Source organism: Cephus cinctus, unplaced genomic scaffold, assembly GCF_000341935.2.
Source record: "Cephus cinctus unplaced genomic scaffold, Ccin1 Ccin1_scaffold0240, whole genome shotgun sequence".
NCBI classification, from domain to species: domain Eukaryota; kingdom Metazoa; phylum Arthropoda; class Insecta; order Hymenoptera; family Cephidae; genus Cephus; species Cephus cinctus.
Window position 1 is genome coordinate 797,791 of NW_014332956.1, and position 26,227 is coordinate 824,017.

Here is a 26,227-nt window from a genome sequence, read left to right on the forward strand (position 1 = left end):
AAGAATAATAAAAAACTACGTACGATTAGACCTTGAAAATCTTTTGCGACAATCAAGGAATAAGTCTAGGCCATTCCTGGCGTCATGTTTCTCTCATTGTGCCAGTATAACAGAGTCGTTGAGCTTTATTAAAATCAGTATTCTAAGGTATACCTATGGTTCTACGTGTATATAGTGTATATAGTGTATAAGGTCCGCATATATGTATGAAGAGATAAATCCTCCTGACGGAAAGATCCGTTCCAAATACAAAAAGACGGAAAATCAAAAGGCTGGACACGAGGAGCCTATTCCGCGCATGATGTCAGAGCAGTGGTAGTAGGTATTGATGAGTAATGCAACGGCATTTCATGTCATGGTAAATATGTATGTTTCAGCATATAATCGACGGCAATCAAGCACACCTTAATTCTGCATTATATAACATAATCCCAGGGAAGTGCATCGTCGACTTGAAAGAATCAGCACGAGACGGTTTTCGAGGAGAGGATGACGTTTAGCGTTGCATTTCATTTGACATTACAGTTAGGCGCATTAGTTCGCCCGGACGTGTATACGCAGTAAAGGCTACGTGTATAGCAGCCGCGTGCATATCCATAGGGGATAAATGTGCCTGGTATAGGTATACAGTGGATGAAAATAGTATCTATCGGAAACACGGCTTGTACTCGTTTGAACAATAAAAAGATTCTAAGGTGAATCCAAGATATAAATCGTACGGAAGCTCGCGGGCAAGTGCGAGCGACACTGCAGATAAATTGGAGCCCTTGGTGGAGCGACGATCGCTAGGGACCCAGTTTTTCCAGGTCGTGAGAGCCCCGAATTCCGTGTGAGGCGTTACGTCCCTGGACGGCGAGGAACGAGCCGTAGCGACGTTGCCCGCGCGATAGTGCAGGGGTGCGAGAGAGGCGGAGCTAAGGCCGGAGTGAAATATTGGAGAAGGAGAGAACGAGAGAGCGGAACGCTACGAACTGCCGCCGCCACCGCGAGCGGAGTATCAACCAGCTGGTTGTCGAGGGAGCCGCGAGCAGTCGCCAGTGAGACGCGGCAGCCCGCGAGCGAGCGTGTCCGTCAGTTCGTTATACCGTTTCGACAATTCGCTCGTGAGGAAAATTCTGTGATTGGTTTTTTGGTACTGAACGGTGAGTGTGACAATTTTGACAAGAGCGGCAACTGCCCGCGTTAGTCGTCTGCGTCCGTCTCTGTCTCTGTGTGCGCGAAAGAAGAAGCAAGATGGCCGCTGACTCGGGAATGGAGACGTGTCCCTCCCCAGAAATCGCGGACTCCAGGAAGCGGCCACTCGACTGCGACGTGGAAAACGGCGCGACGAAGAGGTCTCACTACGGATCAGGTATTTTGAGGCGCGTCGCCATCGTCCCTCTATTCTGCGAAGTGTTCGAGGATCGTTCGCAAAAGAAACCCGCTCGGTGGTCGTCATGTCGTCTCTTCTTGTCTCTCTCTCGCGCGCTCTCCTCTCTTTCTATCTCTTGAGTTTTGACAATTGCCAACGTCGCTGTTGACACGTCTGGCCGCTCTCTTCGTACGAGTCCATTCGTTTACATTTTTACGGGACATCGGGAGAGAATAATGAAGAGAAATATTGGAATGATTGAGGAACGATCCTCGGCGTTTCGCGCATCCTCTTTGCCACGTCTGTCGTCCTCGCGGCGCGGCGGTTCCACCGCGCGCTCAGTCTCTGTCCCCCTCTAGTTCACACTCGTTCTATCTGTCATTCTTTATCTCTCTGTCTCTGTCCCTCTCCCTATCCCTCTTTCGAACCCTCCTAGTGTGTGTTTTGAATTTGACGTTCGTCGATGCGTGGGCGACCGCCCTGCTCGTCGTTAATGGAGGATCGCCGCGACTCGGCGCGCTCCGTGACTCTGCAAGTTTATCCTCCTCCTGCTCAGCTCATCGGCGTCGTGAACGCGCGTGCAATTGATTCCCCGCGAGCAAGTATCGTCTCCCCGGATACATCGTCCTCGAGGCTCACCCCGGCCGCTACGCTAAAGAGCCTGCTGAAACGGCGGTGCTACGATGTGGCGTATCGGTGAGTTGTCAGCCACCGTTCTGAGGTCGCGGGTCAAGGTCGGAGCGAGCGAGCGAGCGACACGGGCTTCCATCTGTCAAACAGCTGTTTGCCTTTGCCACTTCGGACCTTCAAGACGTTGCAATTTTCGCTCGCCCTACCTTTACCACTGCTCTCCCTCCACGGTTTGCGAGGGTTCTCGCGAGTTTCACGACATCATGCATAACTCTATGCGCTCATAATTACTGTATCGCGTTACCTGCTGTTCTTCTTATCGCGCTGCTACTCATCGTCAATCTGTCATATTCGCACTGCGTGGCTCGCGATAGCGCCCCTATGGATCGCTCACCGATTGCTACTCGATCGTACCATCGCTTCTTGTGCCAGGGCTCTTCTCGCAACATCTTGTATGTGCAAGGTGTAGAGCACTAGCTTTTCAAAGGAAGCAGCTAGGAAGGTTCATCGCTATCTAGCTATCTACGGATGAACTTCGATGGCAGAGCCAGGTACATTCATGCTAGGGCATTTTGGATATACCAGACTCCTTTGTCGAAGCCTATTGCTTCGATTGGTATAATCTCTGTATTCATTATATTGAATTCACTAACTAATGTTTCCTCATTGCTTAAAGTTTGACCTATTGTTACATTTTATTTGATAGACTTCTACTAGCTACAGGAAGTAATAAAACAAACATTATTTATTGACACTCTTATATACATTACGTAAAGTCTTTTATGCAACTTTGCCTCATGTACAACCGTTTGTTTCTTCGAATTGCTATTGAAACTCTTGTTTTGCTTCTTGATCATTATAATGTATATCGATAAGTGACAAAGAATGTCTAAAGGAAATTATAGTTCCTAATAATGTTCTACATGGTCACTGTATTGACACTCTTGTACCGACTAGAGGTAACGAGAGGAAGTTATGTTTCTTTGTTGTTTTTTGGTTTCTATGTAGTTATGTCATCTGAGTTTTCAAATTGCATATATCAAGACACTCGTACCTGCGTCATCATACAAAAGTTTTCATATTAACCACATAACTTTAATTTATATTTCATAACTGAAAAATATCTGCTCATATCACAACAAATAAACTATTAGAGAACCATGAAGCTGTGAAAAGATTTGCAGTATTTTTAAATAGCTTCGAGTATGTTTTTTTCAAAGGCTACTTGCTAGAAATGTTTTGCAAGAGTATATAGAAACTGTCATGATAATTATTGCATAATCACATAATATAATGTGAAAGCCATAGACCATTGAGATGCCACAGGAGACTAGAAATTACAAGTATCATAGTTCTGTTCTGCATGTGCAATAAGACACACAATGATGTCTGCTGATTTGACATTGTAATTCTCAAGCTACTGCGGTGCGTAACCATATGTTACAAGAACTAACTGCTCACTATGCATTGAAGATTGTTTTCCACCACATAATACTTTACGAGTCACTTAGAAAAAAATATGATAGTACTTAATAACATTGAATTTATCTGCTACAAGTGAGCGCCATCATGATTATTCTTATATTGGTGTTTAGCTAAATATAAATATTTCATATGTATCTTTTTCGAAATTCTATTGGATTTGATTTTCTAGTAGCTTTTAAATAAATAAAATTTAATCGTACTTCTGTGACAATACTTACTAATATCTTACAGAATGTATCAACTATTTCATAATCATTTACTAGAATTCACTCCATATCTATGTTTTGCCTTTCTATGGCTCGGCATAATTTTTAAAGCTTGCATCTTTATTTTACTTCACATTCCTTTCTGGAAGGATGGCAACAGGTTTGACACAATATTCAAACATTAGCTCACTTTCATTCCTCGTCTCAATAATTTTATTATGTACTTTATCTTAGTCATTAAATATTCCTTTATTCCAAGAGCAATGTTTTTAGTCATTATAGTGTAAACTATATTGTTGGAACCTCGTTTCAATAAACCTTTTAACGGTGTATATATTATGTGTCCTATTATTTACTCCACTATAAATTAATCCTTCCACGATTTTATTTTCATTTATTCCATATAATTTATGGGTAATTTTTCATAAGGCTATTCTTTCAATTTTACATAATTATTGAATGATTACTTTACATTTACCGCGCAACGCGGTCTAATAGGAAGTCTATATAAACGATAACGCATTGACCTGCGATATTATAACGCATGCTCTAAAGAGAAATATTTTAGTGAACCATCATATCCACGAAGAACGGAAATTCTACTTTCGTGAATGGGGAAAAAAAAACTTTTGAAAAACTCAAGATGAAATGCATTCCGTGTATAGAAACAAAAAAAAAATCTGCAAGGCCAAATCGCCATTCTATTTTTATCAGGCAATTATAAGCATTGCGAACTAATGATGTAATCTAAATTGCGCAATTCGAGAGAACTTGCGTCTTGGGATCCTGTTATCACCAATAGATTACCTCCAACTTAGTAACGTATGCACCAATGATCAAATAGTAATTATGATAAAATGATTGATTTCGTGTCACAGACCAAACAATTATTTTTCATCTTTATTACTACATGTTTGTTATCCTCTGATATAGTTTATCATATTTATTTATAGTTTCTTTACTAAACTACTGGAACATACTTGACAATATTTAAATCAACGTTATCATGTACAACACCAGGGACTTGCGTGTGGGAGCATTTGGCAATGATTATTGTACTCTCAAAAGCCGTGCTGTAGCTGTTGCTATTATTGAGATTATAATATAAACAAAAATAGAGAATTATGAATAAACTTAGGCGTCGTCTAGAACAAGTAGCGACTAAGAGTTCAGCAAAAAATGTCAAGGCTATTACGATAACACGATCAGCAAGAATCTTGCGCAATGGATTGCTCTATATTGTTTATACTAAAATTATTAATTAGCGCTGAGGGAAATGTTCCATTGTACTCGGTCACTCATTAACGAAACTCCCGTTTTACTTATCTTTGTAACTGAAAATTGACTGACTTTCCCGACTATAGCTGATTCTCCCGTTACTGTGACGCATAACTCATTAAATGCGCACGTTCGTTCCATACAATTGGACTCTACTTCCCTGTATTGTAGCATATCTGATTAATTAGTGCTAAGATATTACGTTGAATTTTACAGGAGGAGATGGCACGTATCATCTCAAAGTGTTGGTCCCAGGAGTGGCTGCAGGAGCCATCATTGGGAAAGGCGGAGAGACCATTGCTCAACTACAGAAGGATACGGGGGCTAGGGTCAAAATGTCCAAATCCCATGATTTCTATCCAGGTAAGACGGTGGAAAGTCCCGATGGACGTAAATGCCTTTATGAATAGCGAGTATAGCAATGAGTAGTGAGTATTACATAACAACTAGATTCCTTTGACGCTTTCTATGGCAAATCTGGACATGATTTATTGAGGATACACGGTGTGAACATACAATATTTTCTTGGGAAAATTCTGGAGCAACAGAGCTACGTTAAGTCAGAATTATTTAATATCTTTAATAAGGCAATTTTATACGTGTCATTTTTTCTTATTGTTATTCAGGAACCACAGAGAGAGTGTGTTTGATAACTGGAAGCGTTGATGCTATAATGGCCGTCATGGACTTCATAATGGAGAAAATTCGTGAGAAGCCAGATCTCACGTCGAAAACCACAGTTGATTTCGACTCTGGTAAAACGACGGCAGAGAGAGACAAGCAGGTATTAAATGTAATAAACGCATCTTTTCATCTTAATATTCATAATAACAATTGGTAGGTAGGCTTCACGTGTAATACGCGCAGCAGACGCACTTCAGAGTAGCGTCTTGTGAGAAAGTAAAAATCCGTTTACGGGAATCCCTACTTGAGTGTCGTTAAGGCTTCGTTAGGCAGAATATTTCGTGAAGTAGAGTTCTCTCTCTTTATAAACCATAGAAAAATATACCAAGGCTTTTTAATTTTTATGTTATCTCTCTCTTATATGTTCAAAACTTTCCGTGCGTATTGTACAAGAGTTATAGTCTGCGTGAGCGTGTTACTTTCATACGCACAGAGTCGTTTTCATAGAATATTCATTAACATCGCCACTACACAAACTCTTAGTATTATTTACTTGGCTTAGACACTATAATACACTATAGATAACGCATGGAGGAGGTCAAGTGGGTGTGTGACCTATATCTCTGAAGATACCATATTGCAACGGGCCAGATTGTTTATATTTTTTGACTGTTGTTAAAACTAGACCGGATAAACATGATCTCTTCAAATGAAACAAATAAGAGGTATGAAGACGATACTTAATATTATTAAAATGAGTTGAACCCAGTAATTTAATGTCTTAGGACAGGATGGCTTTCTGTGAATTAATTTCTATTGATCATGTAAACCAGAAGGGATTCACGAGATTCATAAAAGAGTGTCGATTAATATAAATCGGGTCTAAGATTAGACTGTCATTTTATTGTTCTAGAATCATTACTGCGAATGCATAATTTATATACTGCATAATGGGAATTATATGTTCACTTTGCTCGCACTACCAAGTGTCAAGTGAAATTGAGCGTGTCCAGCAAGTAGCAACAGCAGCAGCAGCTACAGTGCTACTAGTGAAGTCATAGTATATAACTTTTGCTTGCTAGCAATGACCCAGTTAGAGAGTGCTTGTATGGTTAATGATCTGAAACGTGCAATGCGCCATAGTATTTCATCTAACATTGAATGATACCAATTTGTAGGAAAATCGTTTTAACTATGTCAGTAATCCCTTGGGTATCGAAGACCATGAATCGATATGTATGTACAAGGGACTTTTCTCCAGCTAAATTGAAATACCCTGTGCTGCTGAACCATTCATCGCGTGCATTTTATCAAACCGTGGTGCTGAGTATACAACGTACGTCATTTGATCCACGCCGATACAGATTGTTTTATGATTGAATTGATTTCGACTTACAAGTATCACGTGCGTGCGTGTGTTTGACACTTTAGGAGAAATGTTGTCATACTGTCATAAGAATTATACTAGTAGTCTTGTCATTATTGTTTCTATATATATCATCTAATAATCTAACAATCTAATGTATACAATATATATATTGGAGAGATAAGCGTACTTTCTATCACTGTCCATAGCACCTGTCACTATGTAAGATGGATTTCGATTTCTTCAAGCGTATAAAACCTTACAATATCTATATCTTTCACATATAATCGTCATATATATTATGTAAGGTTATATTTTCAGAAAGCGATAGTTTTTATGAAAGTACCACCACAGAAAACATTTACCACATATTTCGACCATTAAGATATATCCAGTGAATCACAATGATCTGAGACAAAAAATATCGATCCTTTGTTTCAGGTGAAAATATTAGTGCCTAATAGCACGGCGGGTATGATCATAGGAAAAGCTGGAAATTATATTAAGCAAATTAAAGAAGAATCTGGTTCCTACGTTCAAATAAGTCAGAAAGCCAAGGACTTGTCTCTTCAAGAACGTTGCATTACGGTCATCGGGGAGAAAGAAAATAACCGTAATGCTCTGCTGATGATTTTGGCTAAAGTAGCGGACGACCCGCAAAGTGGTACGTGTCCCAATGTCAGTTATGCGGACGTCAGTGGTCCAGTTGCCAACTATAATCCAACCGGAAGTCCATATGCCCAAGCTCCAGCAGGTACTTCAACGTACAATTCGACTACTGGCCTCAATACGGGTAAGCCCAACTCACGTTTTTAGATAGTTTGTAAGTTTCATTATTTTCTGTGACGTATTCCACGCTCTTTGTACGGTAATCCGCACCAAGGATTTGCTTATCTTACGCAATCATCAGAAGGCAAATGTGTTTAACTCATAGACCACGTAATTAATTTTACTACCCAAAGCCATGAAATAGAAAATGTCAAGGAGACTTAGCTAGAGCTAGCTAGACGGTTGTATGCAGCGGCGGGATAATGTGCTCTGCTGTGTACTGTTATTTGACATCCACAGTGACATTCTCTATTCCGCATTGTTGCTGCTCATGCGTGTTTAACCATTGCGGCAAATAACACTGGCAAATTACATGCTGCATTGTTAATAGCGCGCAAGGCTATCAAATGCGCATTAAATAAATGTAGATCTAAGTCGACAGTCATATACGTCATATAATGATATTAACGTATAGAATAGCAAATTTTTTCATATTGAGTGGATTAATGTCATCTCTCTGTTTGTTGATTAAAAATTTTTTATTGTAACTGCCTGTCGTATCTTATCGTTTGTCAATTTAAAAAATTTTCATATCATTAATTATTAGATCAGAGTGAACGCGTACTATTCAAAATCTCAGTATTCTCGCGTAAAACAAATTGAACACCGCGTCATATATATATATAAGGGCGTAATGGGTTTCATATTGTTACAAAATACGTTTCTTGCAGTGAGCCTTCTGAACGGTGCTGGCCTGAGCCTTAATTTGAACCTAGGTGCTGCCATAACAGCAGGCACCGAACCAGTCACCACCCAGTTGTTGGAGCATATAAAGCTGAATCTACGAACTACAGGATTTTTGGAGCCCGCAATTACCGAGATCGTGGCGGCCATCGCCACTCTCGCTAAATACAATATACTCGGCATGGGCATTGGCATGTCCTCGAGTATGAGCTACCTCGGAACCCCTATGGACAGTACTACGACTGCCAATGGTTCGAATAACAATGGTGGAGTATTCGGACCAATAGGGACAGTACCAACACTTGGATCGACCTCACCTACACCGCGCAACACTCTCGATAGATACGAGCCCTTCGATCCCTTCAGGCAGAACAACACTGCCGCCAGTGCCATTCATCTGAACAACAATTCGTTTGGGTTGGGCACGAACCAGTTGTCACTCGTAAGTAAGAGTCCTACTCAGGTAGACGCCAACAACAAGGAGACCAAGAAAGTAGATATAGAAATTGCAGAAGTTATAGTGGGAGCCATTCTTGGACCCGGCGGTCGTGCCCTCGTTGAGATACAGAACCTAAGTGGCGCCAACATTCAAATCTCTAAGAAGGGCATGTTTGCGCCTGGTACAAGGAACCGTATAGTGACTATCACGGGTTTTCCCAATGCGATTGGCACTGCTCAATACCTGATCGAGCATCGGATCAGCGAAGAGGAAGCCAAGCGAGCGCGTCACAATGCCATTGCCGGCATGATCCATTGATTCTCTTGAACGCACTCTCGCTCATCCCCATTTATTGAGCTCAGCTTACCTCTTCACATTTTAACACTTTAGGGTAGCTCCCACTCTTCCCTTTTCTTGACACTCGACATCACCACCAAAACCACCTACCACGATTACCTTACCACAAACTATTACCACCCGTTGTCACCTATCGCTGTATCACTATAGCGCTTGAATCGTCACATCACCATCCATGCATCCATCACGGCTCGTTGACATTTATCTATCTTTAAGATTCTTACGATACGAATAATATATATATATATATATATATATATATATATAATAACTACAACAATTGTTCTGTGATACACCACGTTACGGGGTTTTATCACACATAAAACTGTACACCACATCAGAGCCACATAATATATCTAGTTATATTGGTATAGGGTACTCGAAAGGTGGCACAGTGAAACTGTTATGAATTAAACGGGGTAACATTGTTTAGACAGAGTTGTCTTTAAAAAACATCAGACGCCTGATCAATTCGTAATCCTTCTGGTTTTTTAAAAACTATTTCAAATCCTCGAAGGTACGCGCGAAAGGAATTTATTACATTCACATCTTTACGTAGGTCGACCACCGACTCGCGACAGTTGTATGTGGTTAAACGAACTTTAAAATCAATTATAATAGCAGATATATTTATCTGAATCCGTAAAATATTTTAAATAGCGGTTCCGTCGTTCTCTGTTTCCTTCAGATGCGTGCTTGCAGACATTACATTTAACAAACCCTTTGACACAAGAAACGATCAGGCTGAACGAAACGAATCCATAGTGTTTATCTGAAGAATTCCTTAGGTAGTGTAACGGAATGTGTGTGAGAGAGAGAGAGAGAGCGAGAGCGCGAGAGAGAGAGAAATTATGAGAGTAGCAATTTGACAATACCAAAGATTTTATACGTGCAGATCAGGAGAGATTTAAGTTACTGATCTTAAAGTCTGTTGTATCTTGAAAGCTGGCTGGTCCAGCTCCGTAAATATCATTTCCTATTGTCGACATTCATTCTCAGCCTTTGTTTCCATATTTTTAATTGTGTCTCAAGTAGCGGCACTTGTTTCATTCCGTACAATACATCGTATTTGCATACATGATTTTGTTACTGTTATTTTTTTTTATAGACATAGCATATACTTTTTCCGACGTTGTTGCACGAATAAAATTCAAACGAATAGTTACGCTTGCAGAGAGAAACATCATAGTCTTTTTCTCCGCATTAAGCGCGCGATCAGTAAGATAACGAGGTGAACATTACAATGCATATTGACAGAGCGATTTGACTGCTTTGTAAATCCTTGTAAGCTTTGGCTTGATCTTTTTTTGTTTCAAGAGGTAGAAATTTACTCAATTTCAAATACATACTTATCTGATGCCGTTGCATTGATTACTAAACTATTCGCGTATATAATACATATTTTACCGGAAACGGATACATAGAAATATACCATACCATACGCAGTATAGGCTTACAACAGAGGAGAGACGTATAAATCGCAGATACCAATATTTATTTTCATCGAGATGCAGTAATCTACCTACTAAAGTCATCAATGACTAAACCAGTTTCAACGTAGCTAGAGTCTTATTTTACTTGAATATCGAATTTCGAAAAGTAACCACTTTCGTGCGGAAATGAAAAAATTGTCACTGCACGGCCACGCGCGCGTGCAACTCGAATCTATCGTCTGATTTCTCATGACTATCTGAGACTCGCGTGTCTGCGCAAAAGAAAGAACCATTATGTCAGTACTCGTAAAGCAATTCCGGCAAACTTAAAACATTTTCCTTGTATGATAGACAAACGTAATTATTTTTTTACGAAGTACACTTCGATCGTCTACAAAGCGTGTAGCAAAAGAGATATAATTATCGAATTTCGCTACTGTTACTTTTCCTCGTCATTTTAATATCACTTCGAGATGATGCTTTGAATATGCTCATCTGCTAATGATATTCCTGAATCGCTTCTCGGAGGATTTTTAATTTAACAATAAGCTGAAATCGTTATCACGATAGAGCCTCGCTGTCCTAGAAATTTTCGCGCACGAAAGACACATACCGTTTGCCGGTAAATGGAGAAGATTCTGAAATCGTGGTTTCTTGCGAGGGTAGGCATAGGGAGGAATGACCCCATATAGGCGGCCACCAATAAATGTTATAATAAAAGAATAATGATTTTAAATGAAAAAACTTAGTCGTAGAGTCAAAATGTATATGAATTCGGTTATAGCTGTACTCAAGTACAATTCGTAGCTGGAGGCGCTGGCTCACCGCTCTTTAAAATAACGACTTGTATATTTATAAATATGGCATAACATTATTAATAATAATATATAACAGAGAGAGAGAGATAAATATAAATATATATATATATATATAACGAGTATATATATACGTATATAAGAAGGTTAACTTAGATTATTACAAAAAAAAAAGAGAATTCATATTATCTGAATTATAAATGAAATATATAAAAAATATATAATATATATATAAATATATATATATAAATTTAAGAAATTGAATGATATTATAAATATTGTTGATAACATATTTGCGTCCGCGAAGGAAGGAAACAAATTTTACGTTTATTCATAAATTCTATGTAAACTATTAACGATTAAATTTCGCTGTGTTGCCCCGATTATATTGATAAATACCATATATAGAAGAGTAATATCGTTAGGTATTAGTTAGGTTGATTCAAAAAAATTCAGATAGATCATCTTATATTAATGTAATTTATAGCATTAACATTAACACTAACTTATATGTGAGCGCGTTGTTAATGGCACCTAAGCCATCTACACCAACTAATGCATAATTGTTTATATCGATTATACACACTGTTTTTCATTAAGATACTACCACACAAGCGTCATCACACTAGACTTACACGCGCTAAATAGTATCATTGTCGTTGCATTGCCATTTTCTCCCTCGACTAAAACAGTTAAAAGCAATTTAATTTCATCGGACCGCCGGCAGGCAAATTCATACTTTTACTAAACTAACTTTACACATAGAATCGTGTTAGTGACGATAGGTTGTTGGTAATTTGATTATTACTATTATTATTTCCGTCTTTTTTTAATCATGCAAGTTATCTATTTTCATAAAGTCGAAGCGTCTCTATATATCGTTGTGATGATATGCATAGATATCCTGTTGGAAGGATGTGTGAATGGTGTTGCATATTAGAATCTGTATTGCGAACGATCATTTGGCGTGCTCTACGAACGCAAATAATCATTCGAATCATTTAAATTTCCAAAGCCCTGATCGAGCGTGAAATTGACAACAAGAGAATCGTTGGTTGGAGCTCGGATATTATATATAGCTCGTCACATTTAATTTATATATGAAAATCGCAACACGATTTTAAGGCTTAATTCGTTTAATCGTAACATCACATAGTCTGGTTTTACAGCAACTCGTAGGTAAAAACGAAGTCGCGGGCAACCCGTTGCATCCTCAATCACCCAAGCCCATAAAATCTCCCAGAATAACTCCCAACGCAGTATCAATTGCAAAATCACCCATTGCTGTCAAACATTCCCCGTTTGTCCCATGCTTACTATTAGAGTAACCTCTCTATTTTGACACATGGCTAACTGAGATCTAGACAAACAGTCGACAAACACAGCAGGCCAGTACGTGACGTATTCGCCACGTCGTATATTAACGTTGTTGCGTAAAAATGTAGGAATTTCTTTGCGCAGGACAAGTAGCTCCTCCATGGCACGAAAAGTTCGCCGATGCGAGGACAGATCAAGCACGGAGCTTCCTTCTGCGTAGCTGACAGTATTCGCATTTGTACATAAGGTCGCTATTACTTGTACTCATGACGCCAACAAGAATGTTGAGAAGCTGGTTTTCTTTTAACGCCGCGGTTATACAGCCCTCGATCGCAGTCTCTCGGTAAGAATCACAGAGATATGTATATAGAGTATAGAGTGGGCAGCCAGTCTACTACTACTGCTAGTACTATTACACTACTATTTACTACTGTTATTACACTAATATAGGAACTATTATTCCCGTGCCGAGTTTCGGTGTTAAAGTTAAGAGCGTCGTTATTAAATCACATTAAACATTTATTCCTTCGTTATTGGGGATTTATTATTTTTTAACGATACCTTCTATACGGATCATCTATCTCAAAAAGCTTAACTATGGATTCTCATGTGTCGATCGAATTCCTTTCGGACAATAAATTATTCAAGTACGTGCGTACACTCCTCTTGTGTGACAAATTCCCGTGTGTTAAACGAACGCTTAGAGAAATATATATACATGAATTTATATATGTATATATTATACGCGCGGGCTGCACAGTGAAAAATTGTCCAAGGATTCAAAGCGTCTTCTCCGCAGATGGACGGCTGATCTTTTTCGCGATTTGTCTTTCAAAACTTTATCGATATAACTCCGTTATCATATATGCATATATATAACCCTAAATTCGTTTCATCACCGGATGTAAGATACGTCGAGTACCGATTATACCGTTCAATGTCTGTGCCTGTCTGTTGAACGGTTCCACTGTTCAGATCCCATTGGCCAATGTAATTCCAATAGCGTTGGTCCATAATGATTGAACGTGACGTCCGTTACGTCACGTTGGACAGTTTTTTGCAGTAAAAGCCATAGAGGTTCCTATAAAAAGTGGTGACGCAGTACTGGTTGGCCCGTTGATTAGTATCTACGAGTTGTTTAAAACCAACGTAAAAAAAATAACGCCGATACGCTGGCAGTATAGATATATGTATATATAGCGTAAAAATATAATATACATATAGTTGTATTGCTCGTTGTACCGTACTGTTATTATCTTATTATTCATCCTTTTGTTTTGTACAGTCGGACATAATTCATTGAGCGCATCGATTTATTATTATTAAATGCATGACGTATTAATATGTATATATAAATAAAGGATATACAATATTTATATATATGTACACATGGATACGCATACATGAAATTACATAGTTGTATACAAGTTGTAGACGTAGACGCGTAGCATTCGGTAGTCTCTTTAATCTCGTATTAAAATGATCATCGCGGGTTCGACGAGTTAGTCAATAAATTAATAAACAATTGAAGTATCTAACTAAATGGGTAAATAATTATTCTCTCGCACGTGGCGATGTAGCGTAGCAATCAGGGAACCGTAGGAATTGCATCGACTCGCCTCAAATCTAACATTAAGTACCCGTCGTGATAAACGATTTATTGAATTCGACACACATCTTCGCCACATTTACGTGGCTCGCGTGTCGCATTACTTGGCTGTGTGTGCTAGGCTACGTCATCGATTCATAATTCCATCGTACATACATTTCACTCGAATTGCATAGATTCCAATCATTCTCCGTTTAAAAAACAAACGAACGTTAACGTGTTAACGAGGAGCGGAGGGCGTTGCTTAATTCGCATAGAATAGCCGGACGTAATATCGACATCGATATACATGTATATTCGAGACACCCCGTATCGTGAGAAAGTAAGATACGCGAAGGAAAAATAAGAGAGGGGAAAAAAAGTGAAGGAAGACAAACGAAAGCAAGAGCAACAACAAGATGAAAATATTATTCACGTCACTACGCTCCACCACAATCACTCTAGTGCCATATGTTACATCATCTTCCCTTATTACCAATTACCCCGACCGGCCACACTTGTTAACGTTTGACAGTAGTGAAGCGAGTTGTTAAAGATATGTATTTTCTGCGATGTGTAGGCTGTTTTTTGAATAAAGGCGGAATATTCGTTTATTTCGAATTTTATACTTGGTGTCCATTGTCCGACGGTGCGAGAGCACACCCTGATGTCTGTTCAATCTATTGGGCTTGTGCAGTCTGCTGCGAGCTACGTCAGTTGGTCGTGTCGATAGAATTTCGGAGGAGTTAACACCAAAGTATCGGGCGATACGGAAATCTGCACCCTTTGTTGCCGTTGCAATTATTCTACGACATCTTTGACTGTCGAGCGGCAATATCTTGGCGTTCCTCATGATTTCTTTATTGTAACGCTGAGTGCTATTGTAGATTTCGCTTGTATTGTTCGCGTACAGCTGTCGTGTTATACCTATGGGTTTAGTCGTCGCTGTACGACCAAGTGGTTACTCGTAAAATAGTTTTAGTCAACAAAGGGTTATCAAATAAATCAAACTGTTCGATAATATCCCTGAAGTGTGTAGTTACTATAATAGATGCGAAGTTGTACATCGTCCGTGTCAGATGTGAAAACCGAATGGAAGTACGGTGGTACAGGATGAAAACAAATATACATTAGGTCAGTAACTTTTAATGAACAGGAAGAGTAAAATCGCTAATTAATTCTGGACACGATGTAACGTGCTGAATATGCATTGTGCGTAATTTCTTAACTTATAGTTTCGGCAGTGATTTTTAAAATTAATTGTCATTTTTTTAATCGCATATCCTCGCTTCAATGGCTTTTAGCTGTTCGGCATATATATATATATATATATTTTTTAATCTGGTCGTAGAACTATTTTTAGGTGAATAATCTTTCTTGATTTCATGGAATTGCTCGTTCTGACTACTCGAATATTTTTTGATTCTTCATTTACTTTCCGTGACTTACTGTAATCAAACGTTCAACCGGTTGAGGTATTATATTGTATAATTGTAATAGAGAAATGAAAATGTCACGGTATCACAAAATTACGGGAAAAAAAAATTATATTATATTATATAAAAGAAATGCGAGAAGTCATTTATAGAGAGAAATAATGATCACAGAGGATTATATATTATATTACATTGATTGACAATAGAACAGATCACGCTGTTATATGTAGAGAAACGGATGAGAAGCCTCGAGGAAATTCAATTTATCCTTAAGTATATGAAATTGCACAGAAGCGACCTCATACAGACATTCTATTAGGCGCAAAGAGTTGTTACATTGTTGTGCGTTGTCATCACACATCTATATATAATTAAATTGTAAGAAACCATCAATCGCACCCTGACGACATAACGGGCAAAAAACAAAGTAATATATATATATGCAAATGAAAGATTTAAAAGTAAAAGTGACGGTCACTCGCGAGTTTCATAAACACTATGATTCCCGATCGGATGGTTTTACCATATTCGTACGGAAATTTTCAAATTCCATAATACTTGCCGTTACGATCAACGTCGCTTCTCGTACATTATATTTTGCGATGCTTCGCCGGAAGGAAATCAAAAAAATGTTCCAGTATCGAAATAATTTGGACGTGACTGTTAATTCAGACCATAACACAAACCATAGCCTAGATTTAGATTAAATGATTTTAATGGCGATAAAGTTGTATTTGTTTGTCAGAAATTTCCAAATTTTTCTCAGCGTTCTAAAATTCCAAAAAATCATTGATTCAACTGTCAATATAATCAGCATACTCTTTCGTTTATCGGAATCATTGTAAACTTAAGAATTTCCACAGATCCATCCGATTCCATATACACTTATCATGGCGACATTATAATCCACGTAATTTGTACGCACGTTACAAATGGCGAGGAGGGTTGTACAAAATTGTACGTAATGTTATTTTATTGGAAGTGAGAGCTAGGCTTAGGCTGTTAAATACGGTATACTGTATCGAGTAAGAATATGTAAAAATCTGGATGAGATCGTTGTTGAGGTAGAAATAGCACATAGCAGCTCGGGGACAAAAAAGAATATTAAGTACCTTGTTGAGTATAAGTAGTTATACAGCTAAGTCACACGTGTATACAAGACACGTGCGTGCGTGCGTGCGTGCATGCATAAACACTGACAGATACACTGATTCACACATTGTAGACACGAATGATATGTACAGTAAGACGTACCCGTGCTAGATTACTCGAGTTACACGTCCATATACACGTTTCGAAGAGAATTTCTTCAGATCAGATACAACGCGACCTTGTCCTTTGTACTCTATCCGCATTGGCAAGGTAGTACATACGACTTTGCATCCCGTCTCGGTGCAGACGAGCTCGATTAGTTTTTGGGATAAACGTGAGATTCTGATGATTATCCAAATAATGCAAGCTGCCGGCTGCACAGAGAAGACCGTAGAGCCAGTTGGCACTGCGGCTGTACGATCAAGTATTGTACCTTACATTCCTTTTGGCTATAATGTAATTTAAGAAATCAACTCTTGTGCGTCACACGTTAAACCGTGTTATCAAGTATCTCTCGTGACTTCGGAGAGCCCATTATTACCATCCACGATCGCGGCAAATTTGCGTTATTGATTTCTATCGTTATCGTTGCTCGAGTGATCCACAACTTCACTCGAGGACACATTGTCGATCGCGGTAATAAATTATAGATCGTAATGGGGATTGGTATCGACCGTCGTCAATTACTTTGTCATCCAATTGGATAACTCGTTTCGCGTTTATCGATGGTAACGTAGGCTCCTTGTCATATTGTGATCCTCTGATCTAGCCAGAATGGTTTACGAGTAAAGATCCTGTTGCGTGCGTGATACACGAGAAACTTATGGGTATTATATTGTAAAACGATTGTTTCTTTTTTTCATCTTTCTTTTTTCAATAAGCACAAAATTCCTTGTAGTCGATTAATCTAGTTTTCGCTTGTAATCCAATCTTGGGCGTCTATCCAGTTTTTTTGTGACCTATTGCGTCACGCTGTGAATTGGTATCTGGCTGAATGCAGAGTACGCAGTTTGAATTTCCTATAGGGAGACAAATATACGAAATGGAGTGAATACAGTGGTTTTACGGAGGGATCTCTCGTCGGGAGGGTTATGATGGATAATTTCTAAGGGGAATAAAATGAAAGGTGTGATAAACGGAAAAAAAAATAATTACAGGATTATTATTGGATAAAGGAAAAAAAAAACGTTTATTCGTTAAACCAGGCAAAGTGTGGCTGTTCGTTTAACGAGGAAAATTGTGCGTGGTATCGCGATTGTATTTTGAACATGGTAGAAGTCACGACGAATGTGTATAATGGCAAGTTTTGTATGACATCCTGGGATAGGAACGACTCGGTGAAGTCGATGAGGACCGTGCTACGTTATTACGCATTGCACGGCTTACAAGAGCTATAGAGAATCTTTCTATTTATTGACAACGCATCTCAGAATAATATATTTATTTTTTAGAGATCCATCCACTAAAACATACACCTTCTCCTCCTGGAGTGTCCAAAATTTGGATACCGCAATTACTATCCGTAAATGTGTAATTAGTCGTTACTTGCAGCATACAAAACTACTCTAATAATTATTCTACACTCTCTAACCCACATTTATTTGCATCAACAAATTGTTATTTTTTCATCACCAATTTATTCCATTCAATGTTAAATAATTATAAATAAACATAATATATTAACTATTTTCATTCATGAAAAGCATCGTTACCTGTATGACAAGTGATCATAAGAGCATAATAAACAATCGCTCATTAAATGCATTCTGTTGTTCTTCATTTCACGACCTAGCCACCATCCATCCATCCATTTGCTCCATTTAGAGGACTCCATTAAGGTCACCATTTCACATTGTCTCACATTCGTGACACTTTCTTGATTTTAATGAGGATACTCTTGCAATTAGCGGTCATTAGACAAAATACTAAACAAAGGATACATTAATTATGTGAATCTGTCACGTTTAATGGGAAAATGTATATTATAAGCAAATCATTAATTCTACGTAATTATTACGAATAAATCCAGGTTGTTTTCTAAATCCGGAAGGTCTTCACAGTGTGTGACGATTTATTTATCAATTCATGTATGTTACGTTTATACGGTATACAAAATTACTACAATTAAATGGTGACGTTTAATTACGATTTTTAAGAACAAATGAACAATTTTTGAGAAAAAAAAAGTACAAAGCTCGCAGCATTTAATTTTTTTCTGTGAAGCCAATTATTGTAAGATTACATGGATGTATATGTGTAAAATTTTTCCCTCAAAAGTTGCACATTCAGTTTTTTATTAGATTTTATTTATAGTATACGTCCATTATACATTCATACAAATGATAATACGCACGCAAGCGTACAAATTTGAAACAAAAGCTACGATAAGCTGTTATCATTTTCTAGACTTAATCGTTTGTCAAATATTTTATCTAATATTGTTAACTAGTACATATCACGTCGGTATTAAATGTTTATAATCGTTACTTGAGTAACGTACTTGAATCTTGCCAGATGTAAATGAATCACCTATTAAATTTGGCTGTATAAAAGTATTGGTAATGGAAGATTATCTATAGATAAGAAATTGTTTAAGAGTGAGAAACGATTTGAAAAGTTACGTAATTTATGATACTATAGATACGTGTTTTTGATCTCGGTCAATATTGACTTACGTGATTCTGTACAATACAGTACTGTCTATAACACTGTAACTGTGTAATTATGAATGTACATAGACATAGTATACATATATATTACGTTATACTAAATATACTAGCCTGTCTCATGATCAAGAATAGTATTCGATGTCTACACATTCCATAATATTTTGAGTAGGAAAATAAAATTATAAAGGGTAGTACCCTTAACTAGTCAGTAAATAAGTGAATGTATTTTTTATAAAATGATTCTAAAATAAAGATATTGTCAATATGATTTTTAAGAGTGGAAAACAAATTTAAAAAAGTATGATATGCTATTTACGACAATTGCAAGGAGATCGATAACACATAATTTATCTTGTAATGCAATTACCTATCTAAATGGAGTATGGATATCCCAGAAAACTGTTTGTTCTTTATTCTGAATGCCGAACGTTAACAACAATTCCCGAAGTCAAAATTCGTGGGTCAGTATACATAGGTTGGGGTACACAGGGAATGTATTGGCTTGGAACTTTCATTTTTCCCAGATCCATTCACCTGGTCATGTGCGACCTTCCCTTACCTGCGCGACCTCTCTCTCTCTCTCTCTTTTTCTTTGTGTCGCCTGATTTTCTCATATCTTCCGCTGAGCTATTACTTCTATTTGTGATACCACGTCCTCAGTTGGATCATGGCGAAACAATAGCTCCTATATGGAGAAGTAGTGCCTCACGGAAATGGGCAGATTTCACAAGATTTTTTATTTATCTCTTCTTTCTTTGGCTACATACTTCATTCTGTTTCCTTTTTTTTTCGTTCCTATATCTTTTTTCAAAAATTTCTTCAAGGCAATTTGCATTACAATTGATCTCTCTCACGTTTAAAATACGCGTTTTGTTCTAGCTTAGTAAAATAGATAGAGATACATATTATAATGACTATAAATTTTAGGGGAAGACAACAAGGGAAAATCTCTGTCAAATCTTTTTGTACTGCAAAGGAATAAGGTAGTAAGTAAAAAAAAAGAAGCAACAGTAAAACAGATGAATCGATAGCTGCAAACTACAATCGGTAATCTATAAATAACGACTTTTTGAGGTCCATGGAAATACTGATTACAGGCCCTCTTTCCATTTGACTTTATGAATTCCCATGCATCCTGGAGAGGATTACGATTTACTAGTAGTAAGTGAACAAGAGTATTTCTTCTCTTTATGGTTACTTCCTCATAAGGGAGATATGCCAGTAACAGGTCGAACGAAGGTTTGTGTTTTTGTTGGTTATCGATCTGAATATAGTCAGTTCACATAAATAAGAAGATTAATATTGAAACTGTCAGAAAGGCACCAACGACAGGCAGTGTATAAGAGTAAGACAATAGCTAAGGAAATGGTCTGATGGTGATCCTCTCGACCCTTTGTTCAAAACGTTATCTCATGCAATATCCCATATCATTGATATCTATCACCCACACATGATGAAAGTATCAAGAGACTCGTGTATTGTATATACAGTAAATGATTAAGATAAGTATAATAGAGCGTTAATTATGTCAAGTAATTTGAACAGAGCAGCGTCATTTGTTTCAAAAAAGTAGGGAGCTCCGTACGCCTGTTCGCCTACGTTGCCCATCTCCTCCATATGTGAGGTAAAGTTGCCAATGTTCAGTTCCTTGAGGACCCCAGTGGACTGCTTGGTGATGGTGGGAGGTACAGCAGGTAGGAAACTTGAAATAACTAACATTGAAAGAAGTAACGCCCGACTTTATACATGAAGGCACAAAATTGTATATTATAATTCTTTTTATTATATACCCTTTATAGTATCACCCACATAAAACGTTAGCATACAATTTAATTTTGGGTTGGACTCACTTTACAAAACAGTAGACACGATCACAAAATTTGAAAAATTTGCACAACTGTCCCTTCGGTCAGGCATATTAATCTGATAACAATTAAAACTCATATAGCGAAATTACAATAAATAATATGTTCTTAATATTGTAAGATTTTTGAATCCAGGAAAGGATATACCGTAAGAAATATTCTTGTCTACTATGACACAGAATTTATTATTCTCTATAAGCAATAAACGTACATGATAATTTTTCACTTATAAAATATCTATGTATATCATACTGCTTTTATGCTTAGGAATCACTACTATTATTATACAGGCTCACAGTTGCTCGTGTAACCGCCTCATATTTTCCTTTACAATATTATCCAGATGTTCCTAACTAAAGTTCATTTAGGACAAATGCAATATGATAATTTAATAACGAATACTCTTGTTGCCGCTATCTTATCATACTACAAGGGCCCTAATCCAATCTCAATAAATACATGGCGCTCTGTACTGTACTATCAGAGAGAACTTCTTACGACTGTCTATGGAAATTGTATGACAAAGGTATCACTTATATTGGGTGAATTAGGAAATTTCTATAACTGTAAATAAATGTAACCATTATTATTTTCCTTATAATTTCTAATGTTCATCCTAGATCTTGTCACTTTGCCTGGCTATGTTTTATTTGTGTAGGAACCAATTACCTCTTTAATAATAAAATACAGAGCGTGAGAAATATAATGGAGAGTTCTTTTTCAGTCTTGTCTAAATGTGACTCGATGGAAAAAAATTTACTTGTTATGTTTTTGTTCTGTTATCACAATGGTTTGCTCTAAGAACAGTAGATTTCATAGTTCCATTAGGCCTTGGCGAGTGTGCATACATCATGGATACTGCGATAGGATAAACTTACTAAAATTGTTACAACAGACTTCTTAGTACAAATAATGAAAAGAGTAAACCTTCTTTAAAAAAACTCTCCATTATGTAATGGAGTATTGCCTGTTTACAGCAAAACATAATGAAATACATAAATCGCATGACGAAATAAGCTTGGAATACGTCAAATTATAGATACCTAAATAGTGTAGTCAAATAATATTAAAATCTTTTCATAAGCATATCATAATTATGCTGTAAGTCGGCAATATACCTCCGTCTTTCAATTTTAAGAAAATAACATAAAAGTAGAACGGAATACAAAAACATTGACAATATGCCAGAGCGATAGTGGAAATCGTTTAAGTAAAATGAAAGTAAATGTCAATGCAGGCTGAAACTGTACGCTCTACTTTATCTTTACATTTCATTTCATTGAACTGATGTCGGTAAATATATTTTATATAAAATAATAGTAATAAAATTGCAGAGCATTTGTAAAAGGCTTATAAAATAGAACAGGAGCAATAATAAGCAGTTTACTTGAGAATACATTCTGGAAGAAGTACTTGTGCTCAACGTGTAGTGCGCTCAAAATTGATAGCAAATTTTTCTTACAAGTACCATAAGTAATTATTTCAAATTGTTACAACAAAGATATAACTAATATACACTATACCTTTTTATGTAAGAATTGGAATGGACAATCGCAAGTACAAATGTATTGTAGTAAAATATTTTAAAAAATGTAAATAAAACAGTTTAGTAACTGACCCTCTTCAAAAGGATACTAATTAAAATAATTTTATCGTCCATTATAAAACTATTCGTATAAAAAGTTATCGAAGCCCAATAGCAGATTGTCAAATTTGAGCACACTACTGCCCTACAGTTTAGACTAAAATGAAACACATTGAATGCTATTAAACATATATCTGAAATTGAATTTATATCTATGCATTCTTAAAAATTCTTAACCCTTAAGCTTTCACGGTACGACAAAGAAGTTTTTTCGGGGAGAAATGAAATGTACTTATAAGTGGAAAACTCTAGAACGGGAGATGTTTTGTACTTTTCATTCCTCGGGTATCGTGGTATGATTTGAGCAGAATGGATTCTCTTTTTGTTTTCGATATTTTATTTATGTTCAATTCTTTCAATTTTAGTCCATTGCGCATGAAACTGGATTATACAACTTCTTCGTCTTCAGTAAAGAACTTATAGGTATCCTATTCCTTCATAGCGATGTACACTGCCTAACCAAGGCAATGCAGAATTAATTATGAAATAATATTATCGTAAGTATAAAAAGTAAACTTTTGATTTCAGGCAACAAAACCTATTTGTAATAGGTTAATAAATTTTACAAAATATTCTGCGAATATTGTACATGTACGAATTTTTGTAATTTTGACCGTGAACATAAAGAAATAGTAAACATAACAAAACTAAAAAATAGGCCAACATCTCTATTACCTATGTAAGCTCAGAAATGGTGTTGCCGTGGTAATTCCATTTTTTTGTCTTACTGTGCAAACACCAACAGTGTAGAGCTCGATCGGTTTATGTACCGTTAGAAACCATTTTCAGATATTCAGTAATTCGTTCCACTAGCAACCATTTCAGTGCTCAATTGTAGCTTTCAAGCGATAAAAGGTGGCCAGTGAGATTTATTCTTTTTTTTAAGGAAATTTTATATTCGTAGAAATTCACTTAAGACTACATTTCATATTCATCAGACGTAACGTTCGCACTTGAAGTGACAAGCAAGATCTCTGTGAACATATCACCCATCTTCGGGTAGATAAGGCGATTTTATAAAAAACTGCAGAAAATAATATTTTTTTTCCAATCACTTACCGCCACACTGTCTGTTGATCACAGAGATCCTCTAAACGACACGCGAACAAGAAATTATACATCAAATTAAATGAATAAGCGAAGCTCGTTTCAATGCCGCGCAGTATCATTTTTGATTATCACGATTTCAATTAGCATCTTTTCGAATCTAAGGGGACGACGACATACTTGCATTTTATAAATGATAATTTTATATTCTTTTTTTTTCATCATAGAAAATTCTTTATAACTCCAGAATGCAAACGAATCGGCCAGTTCCACTTTTTATCACTTTCCAACTACTGGTTTCCGGACCACCTCTTTTCGTACTTCTATTAATTTAGAAGAGGAAAAGGGTGGTCTGCCTCGCTTGCTACTTGGTCGCTTCCGGCGGACAGTCAGGCTGGTTATTGGGGTGAGCGGCAGTGAATGCCGGGTGATTTTCTAAATGACGATCTACCCTCAAGATAGTCGGGAAGGGTCTCAGATCAACGTGAAACCTTCTCGCGTTAAATATTTGTGGGACCAAACAACAATCTGCTAGCGTTATCTCGTCTCCCACACAGTACTTACCAGCACTTGAGGATAATAATTTCTCCACAGCTGGAATGCAAGAAAAATAATATCAAATTAGTCAAAAATTGATTGCTTCTTACAAATCTCAAGTCTTTGTTCTCATACCTGTGAAGCCCCGAGTGATCCAGTGTTGTGCCCATTCCTTCTTACGTTCCTCGCCAACATAGATTAAGACAACCAGATTTTGCAAGGGTTGAATGCCACTGGCAATCACTTCACAAATCTCTCTAACTCTTGCTCTTTTCACTGGATCAGCAGGCATTAAAGGACGATGTGGTCTGGTCTCTTCCAAATATTGTAAGATGTTTAGCTGTAAGGCATTAAAAAAATACAGAAAAACTTCACAAAAAGAAAGTATGATTCTTTAATTCTCTATAAACATTGAATTACTCACAGACTCAATCAAGGTATGATTGTCAATATGGAGTGCAGGAACTTGCTCCATTGGATTGACTTCACGAAATTCATTGCAATGCTGTTCTCCACCACCTTTTACTAAGCTCACAGGTTTTATGTCATACGGTATCTCCTTCAGGTTCAAAGCTAACAAGTCAAGTAAATATGATTAAACATATTTTTAATTAACAAAGCGTCTCACTACTAGCATGCATAAACAAATAAGGAGAATATAAGATTCAGGAAATAAATGAACACCCCTCTTAACAATAATGCACGTCATGCGTGACCGAAAGATAAAAGCAGTGGGAATAATTCGCGGTACAGTAAAAAAGATGTTCCAACAAGAAACGAATAATCAAATAATAAAAAAAATGAAGAGTTACTTACCAATTCGTACCCTCCACGAACAGGAGCTCCGCCAATAAGAGTACAGAACCGGCTGAAAATTAAATAAAAACGACAACGTTAATTATAAGAAATTCATAGCTGTTTACCGGCCTTTATGCAAAATATCGAAAAATTCCACACTCAAGGACAATAATCACACGGAAGGCATAAACTCGAGAAACACGCTAGTACAAGTAGTAACTGGTAAAGCATCACAATAGCGAATTAATTGGCGTAACGCTGATTTTAATTGATAAGCGAAAGGAGCACCGAATAAAGGGGTTGATTGGAAGAATTGCGGATGGCACGCGACACTATATTTTCTCTTAAGCTTCACTCACCTTCCCCATGACGGACATCTCAGTCGTTTCGGAAAGAGAAATCCACTCGCTCAATTGTCTGCTGAGCGAAATGAAGTACTGAACTTTATTATTTCTCTGAAATTTTGGAATATGATCAACGCGCGAAATCGCTCCTCCTTCCCCCTTTTATTCGATTGCCAGCCGTCCCGTTCCACCGCCACATCACAGCGATGCCTATTCACTCCACCAATCGCTACCGACTTTCCCATAGAAAACAGGGCCGTATATTTTCTTTTTAGTATTTCTGGAACCTTGACATTATCATCACTTGTAAAGTCATGCTAGACGAGGGTCTTCTGTGACAGGATAAAATTTAGCATGTGCCCATGAATACCCACCCCAAACATAGTAATAAAG

The 26,227-nt window shown here is 37.3% G+C and overlaps 2 protein-coding genes across 8 annotated transcripts; one reads left to right on the plus strand and one right to left on the minus strand.

Annotated features, from left to right (window-relative positions):
- The first annotated feature begins 778 nt into the window (after positions 1–778).
- LOC107265810 (RNA-binding protein Nova-1) lies at positions 779–18,693 on the plus strand. 6 transcript variants are annotated; one of them, XM_025083073.1, is made up of 6 exons: positions 779–1,351; positions 1,788–2,047; positions 5,167–5,313; positions 5,577–5,743; positions 7,382–7,733; positions 8,440–10,981. In XM_025083073.1, exons 2-6 carry the CDS (start codon positions 2,035–2,037, stop codon positions 9,207–9,209), a joined length of 1,449 nt encoding a protein of 482 aa, XP_024938841.1. In that variant the 5' UTR covers positions 779–1,351; positions 1,788–2,034; the 3' UTR covers positions 9,210–10,981. The 6 variants fall into 6 exon arrangements, with proteins under 6 accessions (XP_024938841.1, XP_015591130.1, XP_015591134.1 ...); XM_015735648.2 differs by lacking the exon at positions 1,788–2,047 and adding an exon at positions 12,958–18,693 and having other exon boundaries at positions 808–1,351; positions 8,440–8,894; XM_015735644.2 differs by lacking the exon at positions 1,788–2,047 and having other exon boundaries at positions 791–1,351.
- A 1,324-nt stretch (positions 18,694–20,017) lies between these two features.
- Positions 20,018–26,212, minus strand: LOC107265813 (probable maleylacetoacetate isomerase 2). Of its 2 annotated transcripts, XM_025083080.1 has the most exons (6): positions 25,850–26,212; positions 25,509–25,560; positions 25,117–25,265; positions 24,828–25,032; positions 24,720–24,749; positions 20,018–21,310 (listed from the first exon to the last, which is right to left on the minus strand). In XM_025083080.1, exons 1-6 carry the CDS (start codon positions 25,865–25,867, stop codon positions 21,096–21,098), a joined length of 669 nt encoding a protein of 222 aa, XP_024938848.1. In that variant the 5' UTR covers positions 25,868–26,212; the 3' UTR covers positions 20,018–21,095. The 2 variants fall into 2 exon arrangements, with proteins under 2 accessions (XP_024938848.1, XP_015591140.1); XM_015735654.2 differs by lacking the exon at positions 20,018–21,310 and having other exon boundaries at positions 21,359–24,749; positions 25,850–26,189.
- Positions 26,213–26,227: the final 15 nt, after the last annotated feature.

Coding starts and splice junctions, on each gene's coding strand:
- LOC107265810 (XM_015735644.2), top strand. CDS start 1,234: ATGGCCGCTGACTCGGGAATGGAGACGTGTCCCTCCCCAGAAATCGCG. Junction 1,352..5,166: donor GAGGTCTCACTACGGATCAG/GTATTTTGAGGC, acceptor TGAATTTTACAG/GAGGAGATGGCACGTATCAT. Junction 5,314..5,576: donor ATCCCATGATTTCTATCCAG/GTAAGACGGTGG, acceptor ATTGTTATTCAG/GAACCACAGAGAGAGTGTGT.
- LOC107265813 (XM_025083080.1), bottom strand. Junction 25,033..25,116: donor ATCATACCTTGATTGAGTCT/GTGAGTAATTCA, acceptor AATGCCTTACAG/CTAAACATCTTACAATATTT. Junction 24,750..24,827: donor GATCACTCGGGGCTTCACAG/GTATGAGAACAA, acceptor CTTGCATTCCAG/CTGTGGAGAAATTATTATCC.